The sequence below is a fragment of the Canis lupus genome, chromosome 21, assembly GCF_011100685.1.
Source record: "Canis lupus familiaris isolate Mischka breed German Shepherd chromosome 21, alternate assembly UU_Cfam_GSD_1.0, whole genome shotgun sequence".
NCBI lineage: Eukaryota > Metazoa > Chordata > Mammalia > Carnivora > Canidae > Canis > Canis lupus.
The window spans coordinates 26,321,179-26,334,520 of NC_049242.1; the positions used below are offsets into that span (position 1 = coordinate 26,321,179).

A 13,342-nucleotide genomic window follows, 5' to 3' on the forward strand; every position below is an offset into this window, starting at 1 on the left:
GAAATTTGATGTCACCACACTGCAATACTGTTTAATTGAGTGGCCATCATAGTACCACCCTTGCTTGTCCCAGGGAGTCCCTACCACATAGCAGAACTCCCTCCACCCTGCCATGGCCTCAGATCCCCCCATATCCTGATTGGATAGAGAGATGACTGGGTAGGTCCCCATCCCTGGGGAAATGGCTGCTAGGGCTGGGTCCGAAACCACGTTCCCACTTTGAGGCCGTTCTAGGCCTTCTTCTTCATATGAAGGTCACGAGTTCCTAGGACTCCTAAGTGACAGACACTGGGCTTTCATGGCCCAGCTCCTGAGAGCTGGAAGCCCCCGGGGGCCAAGAGCAGGGTCTTCCAGGAAAGCAGAGAGAAGTCCTTCTTGGAGGTGGAGTCCGGGTGCCCTCCTGCTGGAGAGAAAAAAGAAGGTGAAGGGTCAGCTGAGCCAGGGGGAGTTGAAGCAGGTGAGGAAGGGGCAGGAAGATACTCACTTGGTACAGACACACACCTCCGCCTCTTCTCCCCTGCAACAGACAGCACGGTGAGGCCTTGGGGTAGATAGCTCCTCACACTCCAAGCTTCCCTTCCCTCCAGGCCCTGGCGTGGGCCATTCCCCTTCTCAATCCAGCTTTCCCTTCTAGCTCTAACTTTCCTTCTTCTCTCTCCCCTGGGAAATCTCCCGCAGATTCCCTATCCATCCCTACTCCCACCCCAGCCCCAGCGGCTCCTGCAGCCTGTCCCTGCCTCAGCACTTGGGTATGGTGTATATATGTTGTGTCAAGCCCACTTAGTCCAAGGCCTCCTGAGACCTGAAGCAGCTCCCCTATTACTTTCCTCTGCTTTTCAACCTTCTTAACCAGGTTCTTTTGGTCAATTAGACTGTTCAGCAGATAGAACCTTTTGAGAACATTAACAGAATCACCTGAGGGTGTTCATAGAGCCAGAAAACACTTATAAGACCTTCTACGAGGGGCTCCTGGGTGTTTCAGACGGTTAAGCGTCTGTCTTTGGCTCCGGTCATGATCTCATGGTCCTGGGATCGAGGCCCACATAAGGCTCCCTGCTCAGCGCGGAGAGTCTGCTTCTCCTTCTCCTTCCCCTAGCTCATGCTCTCTTTCTTTCAATAAATAAATAAAATCTTAAAAAAAAAAAAAAAAAAAAGGCCTCCTAAGAGTTGAGAACCCAAGTCATAGAGAACAGTCATCCCAACTTCCCCACTGACCACGTGGGTCTCCTGGTCTCTCCCACCCTGCTGGTCCTGCTTCCCTCATGCATGGCTCACCACCCAGATAGGCGCAGTTAAAGTGACTGCAGGTCTGATTATAGCTCCAGAGGGTCACCAGGCTCCGGGCTCCATCCTGGGAGAACCTGGTGACCAAGAAGACTTCATGTGGAGGGATCAGCACCTCGCGCTCCTCAGGAAAGACAGACAAGGCCTGGATAGGGGCCCCAAAGCAAGTCCTTAGAGAGAAGAAGGTGGCGTTGCCAAATCTGCGGGCCACTGCCTCATCCAGGGAGCTGGAAGCAAACTGGCCCAAGCGGACAGAGTCCCCAAGCCTCTTGGGTTCAAAGTGAAGAGTGCCCACACCTCGGAACACCACCTCCCCAGGTCCCCGGCTGCAGCCTCCACTGCCCTGCAGCAGCTGCAGGGCCCGGGTGAGGTAGAAATGCAGAGCCTTGAAGGGAAAGTGCCTCATGTAGGACTCCCGGGAGCCACCACCTGTCCGCACAGCCTGGTTCAGCTCCCAGTACAAAGTGTTAGATGAGTTGGTATAGACCATGATGGCGATTCCATGCTGGGCTTTGAAGCCAGGGGGCAGGGTGAGCCCTTGGCGCTTGTGCTCCCAGGCCCCCCGGGCTGCCTCCCAGGACTCTCGCAGCAGGGCATGGCGGGCCATCTCCTCCTTCAGCAGAGGGCCTGCTTTCTCTTCCATCTCCTCTGTGCAGCCCACATAAGCATCATCGAAAGTGTCTGGAGCCAGGCCCAGGGGCAGGATGGGAACAGCCTGGGCCTATGGATGTAGGAAAGAGAGGAGCCACATAGGAAAGGGCAGAAGTTCAGAGCACTGGACAGAGAACACCGGACTGGTGGCAGATCAATCCAGAAACACAGTATCTCGTTTCCATGACCAAATATCCAGTGTATGTCATTTGGCAAGAGCTCAAGAGCTTAAATAGCACAGCTGCCGGAGTCAGACAGCCGTGGATTCAAATCATGACTTCTCCACCTACTAGCTATGGGATCTCAGGCAAGTCTCTTAACTTTTCTGAGCTTGAGGTTCTCCATGTATAAACTGAGGATACTTCCAACCTCACAGGAATATTGCGAGGGCAGCATGTACAACGTGAAGGGGTCATTTTGTCCTTAGAGAGTTCCTACACCTGGTAGGAAGTGGGGTTAGCTGACTTCCAAACACTGTTCTGGCTCTAAGACTCAGTATGCAGGTGATACACAAATCTACAGCCAACGTCCAGTGACCTGACCAGGTCTCCATCCTTAGGTTCACTTGCCCCTTCATGCCACCACACCCAGACAGTGTCAGCTCTGAGACTCCTGAGTCCTCTCTCCTGCTTTCGCAGCCCATACTCCCAAGCATGGGGTGGGGCTGTGGAGGAGGTCAAGCTCTGGTCTGGGAGGGCCTGCAGGAGGGCAGCACACAGGTAGCCAGAGCCGGTTTCCCTGGGCTGAGCCTGTGGTGGCAGACAGGGAGTGAGGAGGAACAATATGAAGGAAGGAGGACCCTAAGGGGACCAGTGGATGGAGGCAGAGGTTCTGGGAGAGAGAATGGGAACTTGGGGCTCCCTGCAGGGGAGAGAAGAAGAGGATTAAGAGGACTGGTATCCTAGAAGAGGGTCCCTGGGAGAAATTTTTGAGGAGTCAGCCCCCCAGTCCACCTCTTTTGGGTCTGCACCTGACCTGTTCCCTTTGTGGCAGAAGGTTCTCCCAGTTACCTGCCAGAGGGCATGGAAGCCGAGGTAGCTAAGAGCCATCAGCAGAGCCGCCAGCATCATTCCTGGGGGAGACTCAGGAGGGCGAGGTCCAGATGAAGAGGGCACCAGCGGCGATGGGCTGGGGGACAGAGATCAGGGTCCCTTCCTCTGGGGTGTGAAGGGTCCCAGTCCGGGACGCGGCCCAAGCAGGTGTGGGCGGGGCCAAGGGCGGGCCTAAGGGAGTGGGCGGGGTTTTAGATTTTATCGTAACCCCCCAACCCCAAGGCTCGGCTCCCCAGGTTTCCCACTAGCCCCCATGCTGCGCCTTCTGCTCCGGGACCGTCTTGCGATGGTAAAGGTGGAGCACTAGCTTGGCTCGGCCCGGAGAGGGGAGGGGGCGGGAGCCAGGGACCCACCTGGAAGTTGCTGGGGTGACAGCGGGAAGGAGCACTGAGGGCACGGGCGGCGGGGGGCTAAGTCTCGGCGGGCGCTGCGCTGTCCCGGGAGTGCAGCCGATCCACAAAGTCCCGCGGCTAACTATAGCCCCCGCGGCGGTAACCCGACACCTCTCTTCTGCAACAACGGACACGGGGTAGGGGAACGCGAGCGGCGCGGGAAGGGGCCGAGGGGCGCACCTCCCCTGCCCTACTGCCACCTCTCTGCAGAATCCGCTGTGGCTCGGAGCGGGACCAGGCTTAGAGGAGGGACTCGTGACGCTCGGCCTCTCCCTCTAGCGGCCCCGACCTGGCCGTGCCCCAGCTCTCAGACCACTAGGCCGGGGAGGCCCACGAGGGTCCCCCCCACCAAGAACTCTCCGCTGGGGCACTCGCCGATTTGCATGAAATTTGCATAAGGCCCACTCATGGGGCACGTGTGGTCCAGCATCTGGGCGGCACCCACCCGTCCCCTTCCCTTCTGTAGGGCTGGACCAGATGCAGAGCTGTCTCACATCCTCAGGGGCCAGCCCCGCTCCCTCCCCAGACCCTCTCTCTCTGGATCTCTTAGACCCAGGTGACCCCATGTTTATAAACACTAGCCTTTCCCCTCCCCTGCTGCGGGCCTGTCTATAAATAACCTGGCTCTGAGTTTTGGATGCTAATCAGAGGTAATGGGAGAAGGGGCCAGCTGAGAAATCAGTAAGCAGCTCTGGGGACAGCTTTCTGGCAGCCTGAGCCTGAGGGTTATTCCCAAAATGGTCAGGGATTTGGGGGGTCCCAAAAAGAGATGCTTCTTGCTGCTTGCTGGGGCTGAGGTGGGCGTAGAAGGCTAGACTTTCCTCAGGGCCTCCATCCTGATCTGGCTCATTCGTTTAGCCCCATCTGCACCGCCCCATTCCCGCAGGTTGCCAGTCAAATGAAGAATTTCCTTCTTCTAAAATCCTTTCTCCAAAAATCCTTCCTATATACCAAAAAAGACAAACTGTGTGTCTGGGCTTGGAGAAATGCAGCAAGGCAGGTGGGAAAAGTGTCTTCCCAAAAAACCAGAGCGTTTGTCAGGCAGACACACAGCTTCTAGACAAGTACTCTTGTCCCCCTCCAGTGAGATGGACCATCCCGAAGTTCACCTAGGTTAGAAACATCAGTTTCTCTACTGTTCCCCATTACTGTGAAAAACCAAATCTTGCCTATTTATCCTGACTGCCTGTCTCCATGGAGGACCCTGAGCACTCGCAGTTGCTGGAACAGAAGATACTGTCTGGGACAGCTAGGCCTGCTGAAACAAGTCTACCGGGATCAGGGTTTGTCCTCTCCCCACATGGAAGTGCTTCTCCCAACCGAAATGCGGAAATCCAAGAAAGGCCCCAGGAGATGGAGTCACATTTAGTCATTGAGCAGGGGCCTTGAGCGAGGCAGAAAGTCCTCCAAGATCACATAGCAAATCAGTGCTGGCCAGACCCAGCCTCCTTAATCTGGAATTTTCTCCTTGCACGTTAGGAGAGTCTCCATGCTCACATAAGACAAACACAAAGTGCAAAGATACTGAGGACAGGGCTGCTGCACAAAGGACCAGACCCAGTGGGGAGGCAGTTGTTCTAGCCTGGATCCTCGATGTCTCAGCCCACTTTCTCTCTGGCTTCTGGGCTTCCCTTTTTTATGGGAGGTACACGGGCCCAGGGCAGACTGGGCAGAGGCTAGCGTTCCCAAGCCTTCAGGAGACATCCAGAAATAGATGGGGGAGTGTCACATTTCTGAGCAGCTGTGTGGATACAAGGGGTGGGAGAACTGACAGTATAAAGGAGAAACCTGCCTTCCCCCTCCCCTGGTGGTCATCACTGGAGACCAACACCAGCTTCCCTGGAGAAAACCTAGGTAAGGGGCACACCACCCTCCTCCTGGGTACAGGGCAGGGAAAGACTTTTTTAAAGGGGAATTTTGGGGTATTTTTTTAAGAAAGATTTTATTTATTCATTTGAGAAAGAGAGAGAGCCTGAGCAGAGGGAGGGGTAGAGGGAGAAGCAGACTCCCTGCTGAGCAGGGAGCCTGACACCCCAGGATCATGATCTGAGCTGAAGGCCACCCAGGCACCTGAAATCTGGAGTATTGGTGGAATTCTAGGAGTCGATAGGAACAGTTTCAGGGAAACTTTTATCTTAGTCTGTTCAGGCTGCTATAAACCACCACAGACTGAATAACTTATAAACAACAGACATTTATTTATCATAGTTCTGGAGGCTGAAAGTCTGAGGTTGGGGTGCCAGCATGGTTGGGTGAAGGCCCTCTTTCTGGCTCATAGCCAATACCTTTTCACAATGTCCTCACGTGGGGGCAGGGGCTAGGGAATTTTGTGGGGTCTCTTTTATAAGAACAGTAATCTCATTCACGAGGGCTCTGCCCTCATGAACTAATTATGTCCTAAAGGCCCCACCTTCTGAAGCCATCAGAGCAGGCATTAGGATTTCAACATATGAATTTTGGGTGGACACCAACATACAGACCATAGCATCTTTGATGGAGATATTTAGGATATCTGGGAGGCTTGGGGGCATTGGGAAATTTGGGGGTTCCTGGAGTCAAAACCCCAGAAGGGAATGTTCAGTGAGGGTCTGGATGAGGAGAAACTGACAGGTGTCCCGACAGGATGAGGAAAAAAACAGAGGGCAGGTAGGATAGAAGTGGCTGCCCAGTGCCTCCATCTCCTCACCTCCCGTAATGTCCTCATCGCTCAGGTCCCACCCTATTCCCCCTCAACGCTGCTCACCAAAGTCATCCATCAACTTGCTCTGCAGTGGCCTACACTGTCAGCTGTACCCAGAAAGTCTCTCAGACTCTCAGCAAACATTCCAGGAGGCCTCATTTGTGCCTGGCTGGGGCTCAGCTCTGTGTTTTTTGGGGGCTATCTTTTGTTCAAAGTGACCCATTCTGTGTCCCAGCCCTGAAGGAACTCACAAGCCAGGACAGGAGATAGACACAGAAGGGCAACACAGTATGATGAGGACAGTGACAGAGGAAAGCACTGGGTGATGTAAGACCACAGAGAAGTTGGACGGCTCCCTGGAGAAGGTGACCCCTGAGCTCAGTCTTGAAAAGTGGGTAGTAGGATGAGGGCATCCCCAGCAGATGGCAATGCGTGCAGAGCCACAGGGAAGGAAGCAGTGATGCCTCACCTGGGAGCTTTGTTCTGTCTTGAAGAAGCCAAGCGTGGGGCAGGGGGGAGGGCACAGGGCTGCAAAGATCATGGAGGGCTAGGTCACAGAGCACCTCCAATGCCAACTTGAGGAGGCTCTGTCCTGAGGCCACGGAGGAAAGTTGTGTTTTGTTGTGTTTTTTTTTTCCCTTTCTAGATGTGTTCTCATCTCTTCCCTCATATATATATTTTTAAAAATTGAAAAAAAGAAAAGAACCAGAGGGGATTATGGAGCAGGGACACTTAGCCTGAGAACGACTGGGGGCAGAGACACAAGCACCTGAAACTCCTATAACACGGTGTGAAAGTGCATATATCCATTTTCTGAGGAGAGGCTTCAGCTTTCATCAGATTTCCGAAGATAAAGAACCGCTGTTTTGCCATTTGTGAAAGGAAATTGGAAATACCTGTGATTCTGCTTATATGTGCATAGGGTATCTTTAGAAGGATACACAGAAAATGGGAATGTTAGTTGCCTCTGGGGAGACAAGGAAAGGACATAGAGAGAGAAAGGTGTTTCACTGCATGCCTTTCGGACTATTTACATTTTGAACAATGAAAATGTATTTACCTGTAGAAAATTAAAACTTTAAAATGGTAAAGATTAAAGTTAAGGTTGATCTTATTAGTGAGCAGAGATGTGAATTAAAAAATAGATACCATCTGTGCCCACCAGGTAAGTGAAAGTTAAAAACAGACCATGATAGCCAGCACTGGCAAAGATGTAGAGGAAAGGGCCCTCTCATTCACTATTGTGGAAGGGCAAACCAGTGCCCCTGGGTGGCAGTTTGGCAGTGCCAAATAAACAATAATTATAGCCTTTAAACATCATATAACTTCTGGATATCTTTCCTATAAAAATATGCACACAAATAGACAAAGATTTCTATACCAGGATGTTCAGTGAAGTATTATGTGTAATATTAAAAATGTCAAAAAATGGGCACGTGGGTGGCTCAGTGATTGAGCATCTGCCTTTGGCTCAGGTCATGATCCCAGGGTCTGGGGATCGAGTCCCATATCAGGCTCCCAGCAGGAAGCCTGCTTCTCCCTCTGCCTGGGTCTCTGCCTCTCTCTGTGTGTGTGTTTCATGAATAAATAAAATCTTTTTTTTTATGTAAAAAAATTAGGAAAAAAATCTGGGTGCATGCATATTTACATATTAAATTATTTGCACGTGCACCTAAAATGGTCCTACAGGATACTATTATTATGGTAATAGCAGCACAAGTATGAGAGAGGGAGGGCTCGGAGGGAGAAAGAAGACAGGGACTTGGACTCTATGATTCATTTTTTTTTCCACTATAAGCATATGCATTACTTGGTAATAAAAGAAACAGAAAAAAATAAGAAGCAGTGCTGATTTAAAAACCATCTGTTCCAATCCTGACCCAAAGCTGGGACTCCGCCTTCTTGGAGCATCACTCCCTACCCCATCCTCCCCTATCTCCCAGGCCCTCTCCCTCACCACCTGGGAGTCTATACTATCACTGTCCTGGACACAGTTGAGGGCTTAGGAGAGGAGGGCTCAGTTCTCAGCAGGACTTCGGGAGGAGAGGATGGCTGGATCCTGTCCCTGGAGAACTGCCATGGCCCCACCAGCTGGCCAGTCCTGGATCTGTTCCAGCCTCACATCCCCCATTGGGTGAAGCCCAAACCTCTCACCATGACAGTCGAGACCTTTCAAGACTGGCCCCAGTCTTTCCAACATTCCCACACTGCAAGCTCTGCCATGCTGGACACAAGGTCTTTCACTTTTTACATCCAATACATTTGCTCCTCTTATTTCTGCTGTTCTAGGTAGGCTCTTTCCCACCCCAAATCCCACTCCTCTCCCAATCTCCACTAATCGAAGCCTTATTTTCCTATTCATCCTGAAAGATCCTATTCAGATAACACCTCCTCCAGGAAGTCTCCCAAGATCCTTCTGGCAAGAAAGGTCCTCTCCCGAGCATTCATTTCTTTCTTTCCTTCTTTCTTTCTTTTTTAAGGATTATTTATTTGTGAGAGAGAGAGAGAGAGAGAGAGCATGAGCGCGGAGGAGGAGGCAGGGGGACAGGGAGAAGTAGCAGACTCCCTGCTGAGCAGGGAGCCTGACGCAGGGCTCAATCCCAGGACTCTGGGATCATGACCTGAGCCAAAAGCAGATGTACGACCGACTGAGCCACCCAGGTGCCGTGAGCCTTCATTTTTATGCTGTGACTCTGTGCCAGGCACTGGGAGTGGCACAGACCAGGTGTCAATTAATGTTTTATTTATTTATTTTTAATTTTTTAAATTTATTTATGATAGTCACAGAGAGAGAGAGAGAGAGAGAGAGGCAGAGACATAGGCAGAGGGAGAAGCAGGCTCCATGCACCGGGAGCCCAACGTGGGATTTGATCCTGGGTCTCCAGGATCGCGCCCTGGGCCAAAGGCAGGCGCTAAACCGCTGCGCCACCCAGGGATCCCTAATTAATGTTTTAAATTGTACAGGTAACATTCCCATTTTCTAGATGAAGAAACTGAGACCCACAGAGAGACAGTGACTTGTCCAGGGCTACCTCCAACATGCAGACTCCTCCCCTGATGTCTCTGCTGCTTGTGTCTGTGGGCCTCATGGAAGCCCTTCAGGTATGGTCACCCTCCACCGTGCCCACGCCAGCAGGGAGCTGCTTTGTTGGCTTCTTCTGAACACTGGGAGGAGGAGCCGTGGGAGTAGAGGGCGACTGTCTCCACTGCCGCTCGCCCAGCAGAGGGGCCAGCCCCAGACCCACTAGTGGTCCCGATCCCCTCCCCCGCCAGGTGTGTCTGGGACCCTCGGGGTCCTCATCTAGTTGGACAAATTTGATGACAGGCTCCCACTCTCCCGAGGCTCAATCCCTCAGTCCTGACTGCCCCGTCTCCCTCAGGCCCAGGGCCACCCCATCACCCGTCGAGACCTGTTCGCTCAGGAAATGCCCCTGGACATGGCCCCAGCCTCCTTCGATGACCAGTACGCTGGCTGCGCGGCAGCCATGACGGCCGCTCTCCCCGACCTCAACCAAACGGAGTTCCAGGCCAACAAGGTGTACGCCGACAGCTGGGCGCTGGCAAGCAGCCAGTGGCGGCACCGCCAGGCCTGGGGCCCGGAGTGGGGCCCGAGGCCCACCCGGCTGCCCGCACGGCCCCCCGGCTTCCGCGACGAGCACGGGGTGGCCCTCCTGGCCTACACAGCCCACAGCCCCCTGCACAAGGAGTTCAACGCGGCCGTGCGCGAGGCGGGCCGCTCCAGAGCCCACTACCTCAACCACTTCTCCTTCAAGACACTCCATTTCCTGCTGACGGAGGCCCTACAGCTGCTGGGCAGGGGCCAGCGTTCACCCCAGTGCCACCAGGTGTTCCGAGGGGTGCATGGCCTGCGCTTCCGGCCAGCCGGACCCGGGGCCACCGTAAGGCTGGGGGGGTTTGCATCTGCATCCCTGCAGAACGTCGCAGCCCAGCAGTTTGGGGAGGATACCTTCTTCGGCATCTGGACTTGCCTTGGGGCACCTATCAAGGGCTATTCCTTCTTCCCCGGGGAGGAGGAGGTGCTGATCCCCCCCTTCGAGACCTTCCAGGTGATCAATGCCAGTAGACCAGCCCAGGGCCCCACCCGCATCTACCTCCGGGCCCTGGGCAAGCGCAGCACGTACAACTGTGAATACATTAAAGGTGAGCATGGAGTGTGCCCCACGCAGAAGACAGGCTTCCCCGCATTTCCAGCAGGTCCATATACAAATTCGACAAACAGATGAACAGTGAGGGGGACCCAGTCCTATCCTCTGCCCCTCTACCCTTTGCATCTAAGAGGAGACAATCTTCTGAGGTAGCAGGACCCTTGTCCTTGGAGGTCCCTAAGCCAGGGCTGGCCACTTACCTGCCGGGAGGCCGAAGAGGGTTTCCTGACTGAAGCAGGTGGCCATTTGAGGGCCAAACAGAATTGGTCAGGCTTTTCTCCCAGCTGGAAGTTAGAAGGCAACTAATTTATGGCCACAGCACTGACATCCAGACCATTGTTGCCAGGTACGAGTAAGAGCCCCAAACTCAGTTTCCAAGAGGAACACGTGTATCTGGCTGAATGGAAATCCTGTGCTGCCGTGTATACTGACTGGGGGTGTCAGGGGGGTGGGAAGACAGCAGTTGGGTGTTGTGCCCCAAAGTTCCACTTCAGGCAGTCACAGGCTTCAGATACTCTTCCTGTCTATCCCCCAGGACCGGCCAGAGGTGGAATCCTGAAGACAGGCCCAGGTTCTTAATCTCTGAAAGGGCTGTGGCCCGCTGGTCCTGGCTGAGTGACTCCCAGGGGCTTGCGAGGTCCATTTTGCACAATTAGAGGCAGGTTGTTGGCTGGAACTGTGGACTGCATCTAAAATGGGAGATGGTCCAGTGTGGCTTCCATTCCCACTTGGACAGCATCATGAGTGCGCAGGAATTGGCAGAAGGCGAGAAGACATGCAAAGTACATCAACTAGTGCCTCCTTGGCTGTGACAAGGCATAGGAGAGGGAGAGGGCTGGCTCCCTTCTAGCTCTGCAGCTCATGGGTCAAGTCAAATGCAGGTAAGGGAGGTCCTACCATAAGGAAGCAGAGTTAGGAGAAAATGTACCAGCTTGTCCTAGAGTAAGCCGGGGATGGACCACAGGGTTCTGGGGCTCCTTCCTGTCCTGAGAGCTACTGACCCTTTGATTCTTTTCTGTTTCTTCCCTACAGACAAGCAGTGTAAGTCTAGGCCCTGCCGTCTGGATAACTCAGGTAAGAGCTGCAAGTCTATGTGGGGCTCAGCTGAAGGATAAGTAGGCTGCCCTTGGGTTGGACTCCTCTCCTGGATGCATGTTCCCCTTGAAAGGAAAACAACCCCCTTTTCATCAAAACAAGTAAATCGTCTGAAGCAGAACCCCTATAGGACATATGTGTGTGTATGGGGCAGTGGTCAGCAAGCTGACACACCTGCCTGCCAGTCTGGGGCTGCCCCCTCCCTCACAGGAGGCCACTAATCAGGCCCTAGAGAGATCCAGGGTATCCTGGGGGGACAGAGGGAAGGGTCACTCCCACAGTCCTCCCTGGGTCTTTTTCAGCTGCAGAACCCACTGTCTCTATTACTGCCCTCAGGGCTCCTTAGACCACCTTCCAAGGTCAAGGTCAGGCCTTGGGTGCTGGAGACCTGCGCTCTCATCTAGACTCTACCAACTCTCTCTGTGACCAAGTCAATCCCTCTCTGGCCTCAGTTTTCCTATCTGTATAATAAGCATATTAGACTAGATGAGCCCCAGGTGCCTTTCAGCTGTGACTCTTTTCTTTCCTTGAATATCCTACTTATCTGGGCCTTTCTGGGCCACACTTCTCCAGGTGGGGACAGGCTTTTCCAGGGGAACCAACTGGAATAGGGCCATTCTCAGGGAATAATGGCTTTCTCCACTCCTCCCCCTTAGGCCCCTCCTCCTTGCCCCAGGGCTCTGTGAACAGTGGGCAGGCAGGCACCCTGGGCTCCACTTAGTTCCCACCATTCTCCATGACATAGTACCACTCAGAGTTCCAGGCACATGATGCCATGAATCCTCACCATGATCCAGGAGTGTGGGTACTGTCATCACCCCTATTCTACAGATGAGGGAACCAAGACCCAGAGAGATAAAGCAACCACCCTACACACACAGCTAGTAAGGGGTAGGGTCCAAACAGCCAAATTCTGAACCACCACACCACCTGGTCCCCACCACTCCCCAGACACCATCTTGTTTTGTTCTCATTGTACAATAAACTATTGGAAGGGGGAAGAACAGGGAGTATTATCCTCATTATACAGGAAAGGGAGACCCAGAGACAGAAGTGACTTGCCTAAGGTGACAGAATGAGTCAGTGGCAGAGCCAGTGTCAGAATCCAGATCTCCAGCCTCCAACCAGCCTGAGTTCTGGTAATGTAATTTCAAGCACTGGACACGTTTAGGATCCACCCCTACCCCTGGACAACCAGCAATCAGGGGTTGGGCAGAGGGGCAACGATGAGCATCACTAGAGCCCACTCACACCTCCTCTCATTGTTCACCCCACCCTGCAATGCCTCCTTTGTGTCAGCGGAGGCAGGGGCACAGACCCTCCTAGTAACCTCTGGAAGGCGAACAGGGGGCTCTTTCATCTGCCTGCCCTCCTCCCTGAATTCTTGCTCCTCATCTCTGGCTCCCATTGTTTGTCAGTGTTTGCAGCTCACTCTGCTCATTCCTCTTCATCCTGTTCCTTTGTGTACCGGATTTTAGCCCGAAACCTCTCTCTCTGGCTCTGTTTTTCCTGCAGCCATGGGTCAAGGCCCCCCTTCTGCAGTCTGGTCCCTCCTACTGCCGCTCTGGTTTCTTGCCGGGGGAACCTTTCCATAGAGACCAGCCTCCCACGATCCATCCAACACTGAACAGCTCTGCCTTCCCAACACGCTGCCTTGATCGTCGAACACGGTGATGCCAGCCTCCTGTGTGCTTTAAGGACAGCCAGGATCCATGGTAACTCCCTCTGCAGGGAACACTGGGACTTCCTCTGGCAGCTGCCAGGTTTGCTAATGAAGAAATAAAGGACTTCGGGGACTGAGCCTTACCCAAAACTCTGAGAGTGAGACACTGAATAGAGGCAGGGGTCTCTAGGGCAGGCAACAACTCACTTGGAGACTGAAGATTAAACTAGTTTGGGGAGGGCCTGGGGAGGAAAGCCCTTGGCCATGGTATTTGCTTGTGTTACTCAAATGCCTCACACGTGCCCCTGGAAAGTTCCTGTTCAGTCTTCTAGGAAGCCCACTCTGACCTCTCCCTCCTG

The 13,342-nt window shown here is 53.4% G+C and overlaps 2 protein-coding genes across 6 annotated transcripts; one reads left to right on the plus strand and one right to left on the minus strand.

Annotated features, from left to right (window-relative positions):
* Window positions 1-4: 4 nt before the first annotated feature.
* Window positions 5-13,247, minus strand: ART5 (ADP-ribosyltransferase 5). 4 transcript variants are annotated; one of them, XM_038568785.1, is made up of 6 exons: window positions 10,426-13,247; window positions 3,341-3,497; window positions 2,946-3,063; window positions 1,276-2,005; window positions 485-517; window positions 5-400 (listed from the first exon to the last, which is right to left on the minus strand). In XM_038568785.1, exons 1-6 carry the CDS (start codon window positions 10,469-10,471, stop codon window positions 297-299), a joined length of 1,188 nt encoding a protein of 395 aa, XP_038424713.1. In that variant the 5' UTR covers window positions 10,472-13,247; the 3' UTR covers window positions 5-296. The 4 variants fall into 4 exon arrangements, with proteins under 4 accessions (XP_038424713.1, XP_038424712.1, XP_038424715.1 ...); XM_038568784.1 differs by having other exon boundaries at window positions 5-403; XM_038568787.1 differs by lacking the exon at window positions 3,341-3,497 and having other exon boundaries at window positions 5-403; window positions 2,946-3,158.
* Window positions 5,106-13,253, plus strand: ART1 (ADP-ribosyltransferase 1). Of its 2 annotated transcripts, none has more exons than XM_038568790.1 (5): window positions 5,106-5,233; window positions 9,024-9,161; window positions 9,440-10,220; window positions 11,258-11,299; window positions 12,836-13,253. In XM_038568790.1, exons 2-5 carry the CDS (start codon window positions 9,099-9,101, stop codon window positions 12,913-12,915), a joined length of 966 nt encoding a protein of 321 aa, XP_038424718.1. In that variant the 5' UTR covers window positions 5,106-5,233; window positions 9,024-9,098; the 3' UTR covers window positions 12,916-13,253. The 2 variants fall into 2 exon arrangements, with proteins under 2 accessions (XP_038424718.1, XP_038424719.1); XM_038568791.1 differs by having other exon boundaries at window positions 5,113-5,233; window positions 9,044-9,161.
* Window positions 13,254-13,342: the final 89 nt, after the last annotated feature.

Excerpts from the sequence above, each read along its gene's own strand:
- ART1 (XM_038568790.1), top strand. The coding sequence starts at position 9,099 with ATGCAGACTCCTCCCCTGATGTCTCTGCTGCTTGTGTCTGTGGGCCTC. Across the intron at positions 10,221-11,257 it reads CAACTGTGAATACATTAAAG|ACAAGCAGTGTAAGTCTAGG; the intron begins GTGAGCATGGAG and ends TCTTCCCTACAG. Across the intron at positions 11,300-12,835 it reads CTGCCGTCTGGATAACTCAG|CCATGGGTCAAGGCCCCCCT; the intron begins GTAAGAGCTGCA and ends TTTTTCCTGCAG.
- ART5 (XM_038568784.1), bottom strand. The coding sequence starts at position 10,471 with ATGGCCACCTGCTTCAGTCAGGAAACCCTCTTCGGCCTCCCGGCAG. Across the intron at positions 3,064-3,340 it reads GTCACCCCAGCAACTTCCAG|CCCATCGCCGCTGGTGCCCT; the intron begins GTGGGTCCCTGG and ends TCTGTCCCCCAG. Across the intron at positions 518-1,275 it reads TAACTGCGCCTATCTGGGTG|GGGAGAAGAGGCGGAGGTGT; the intron begins GTGAGCCATGCA and ends TGTCTGTTGCAG.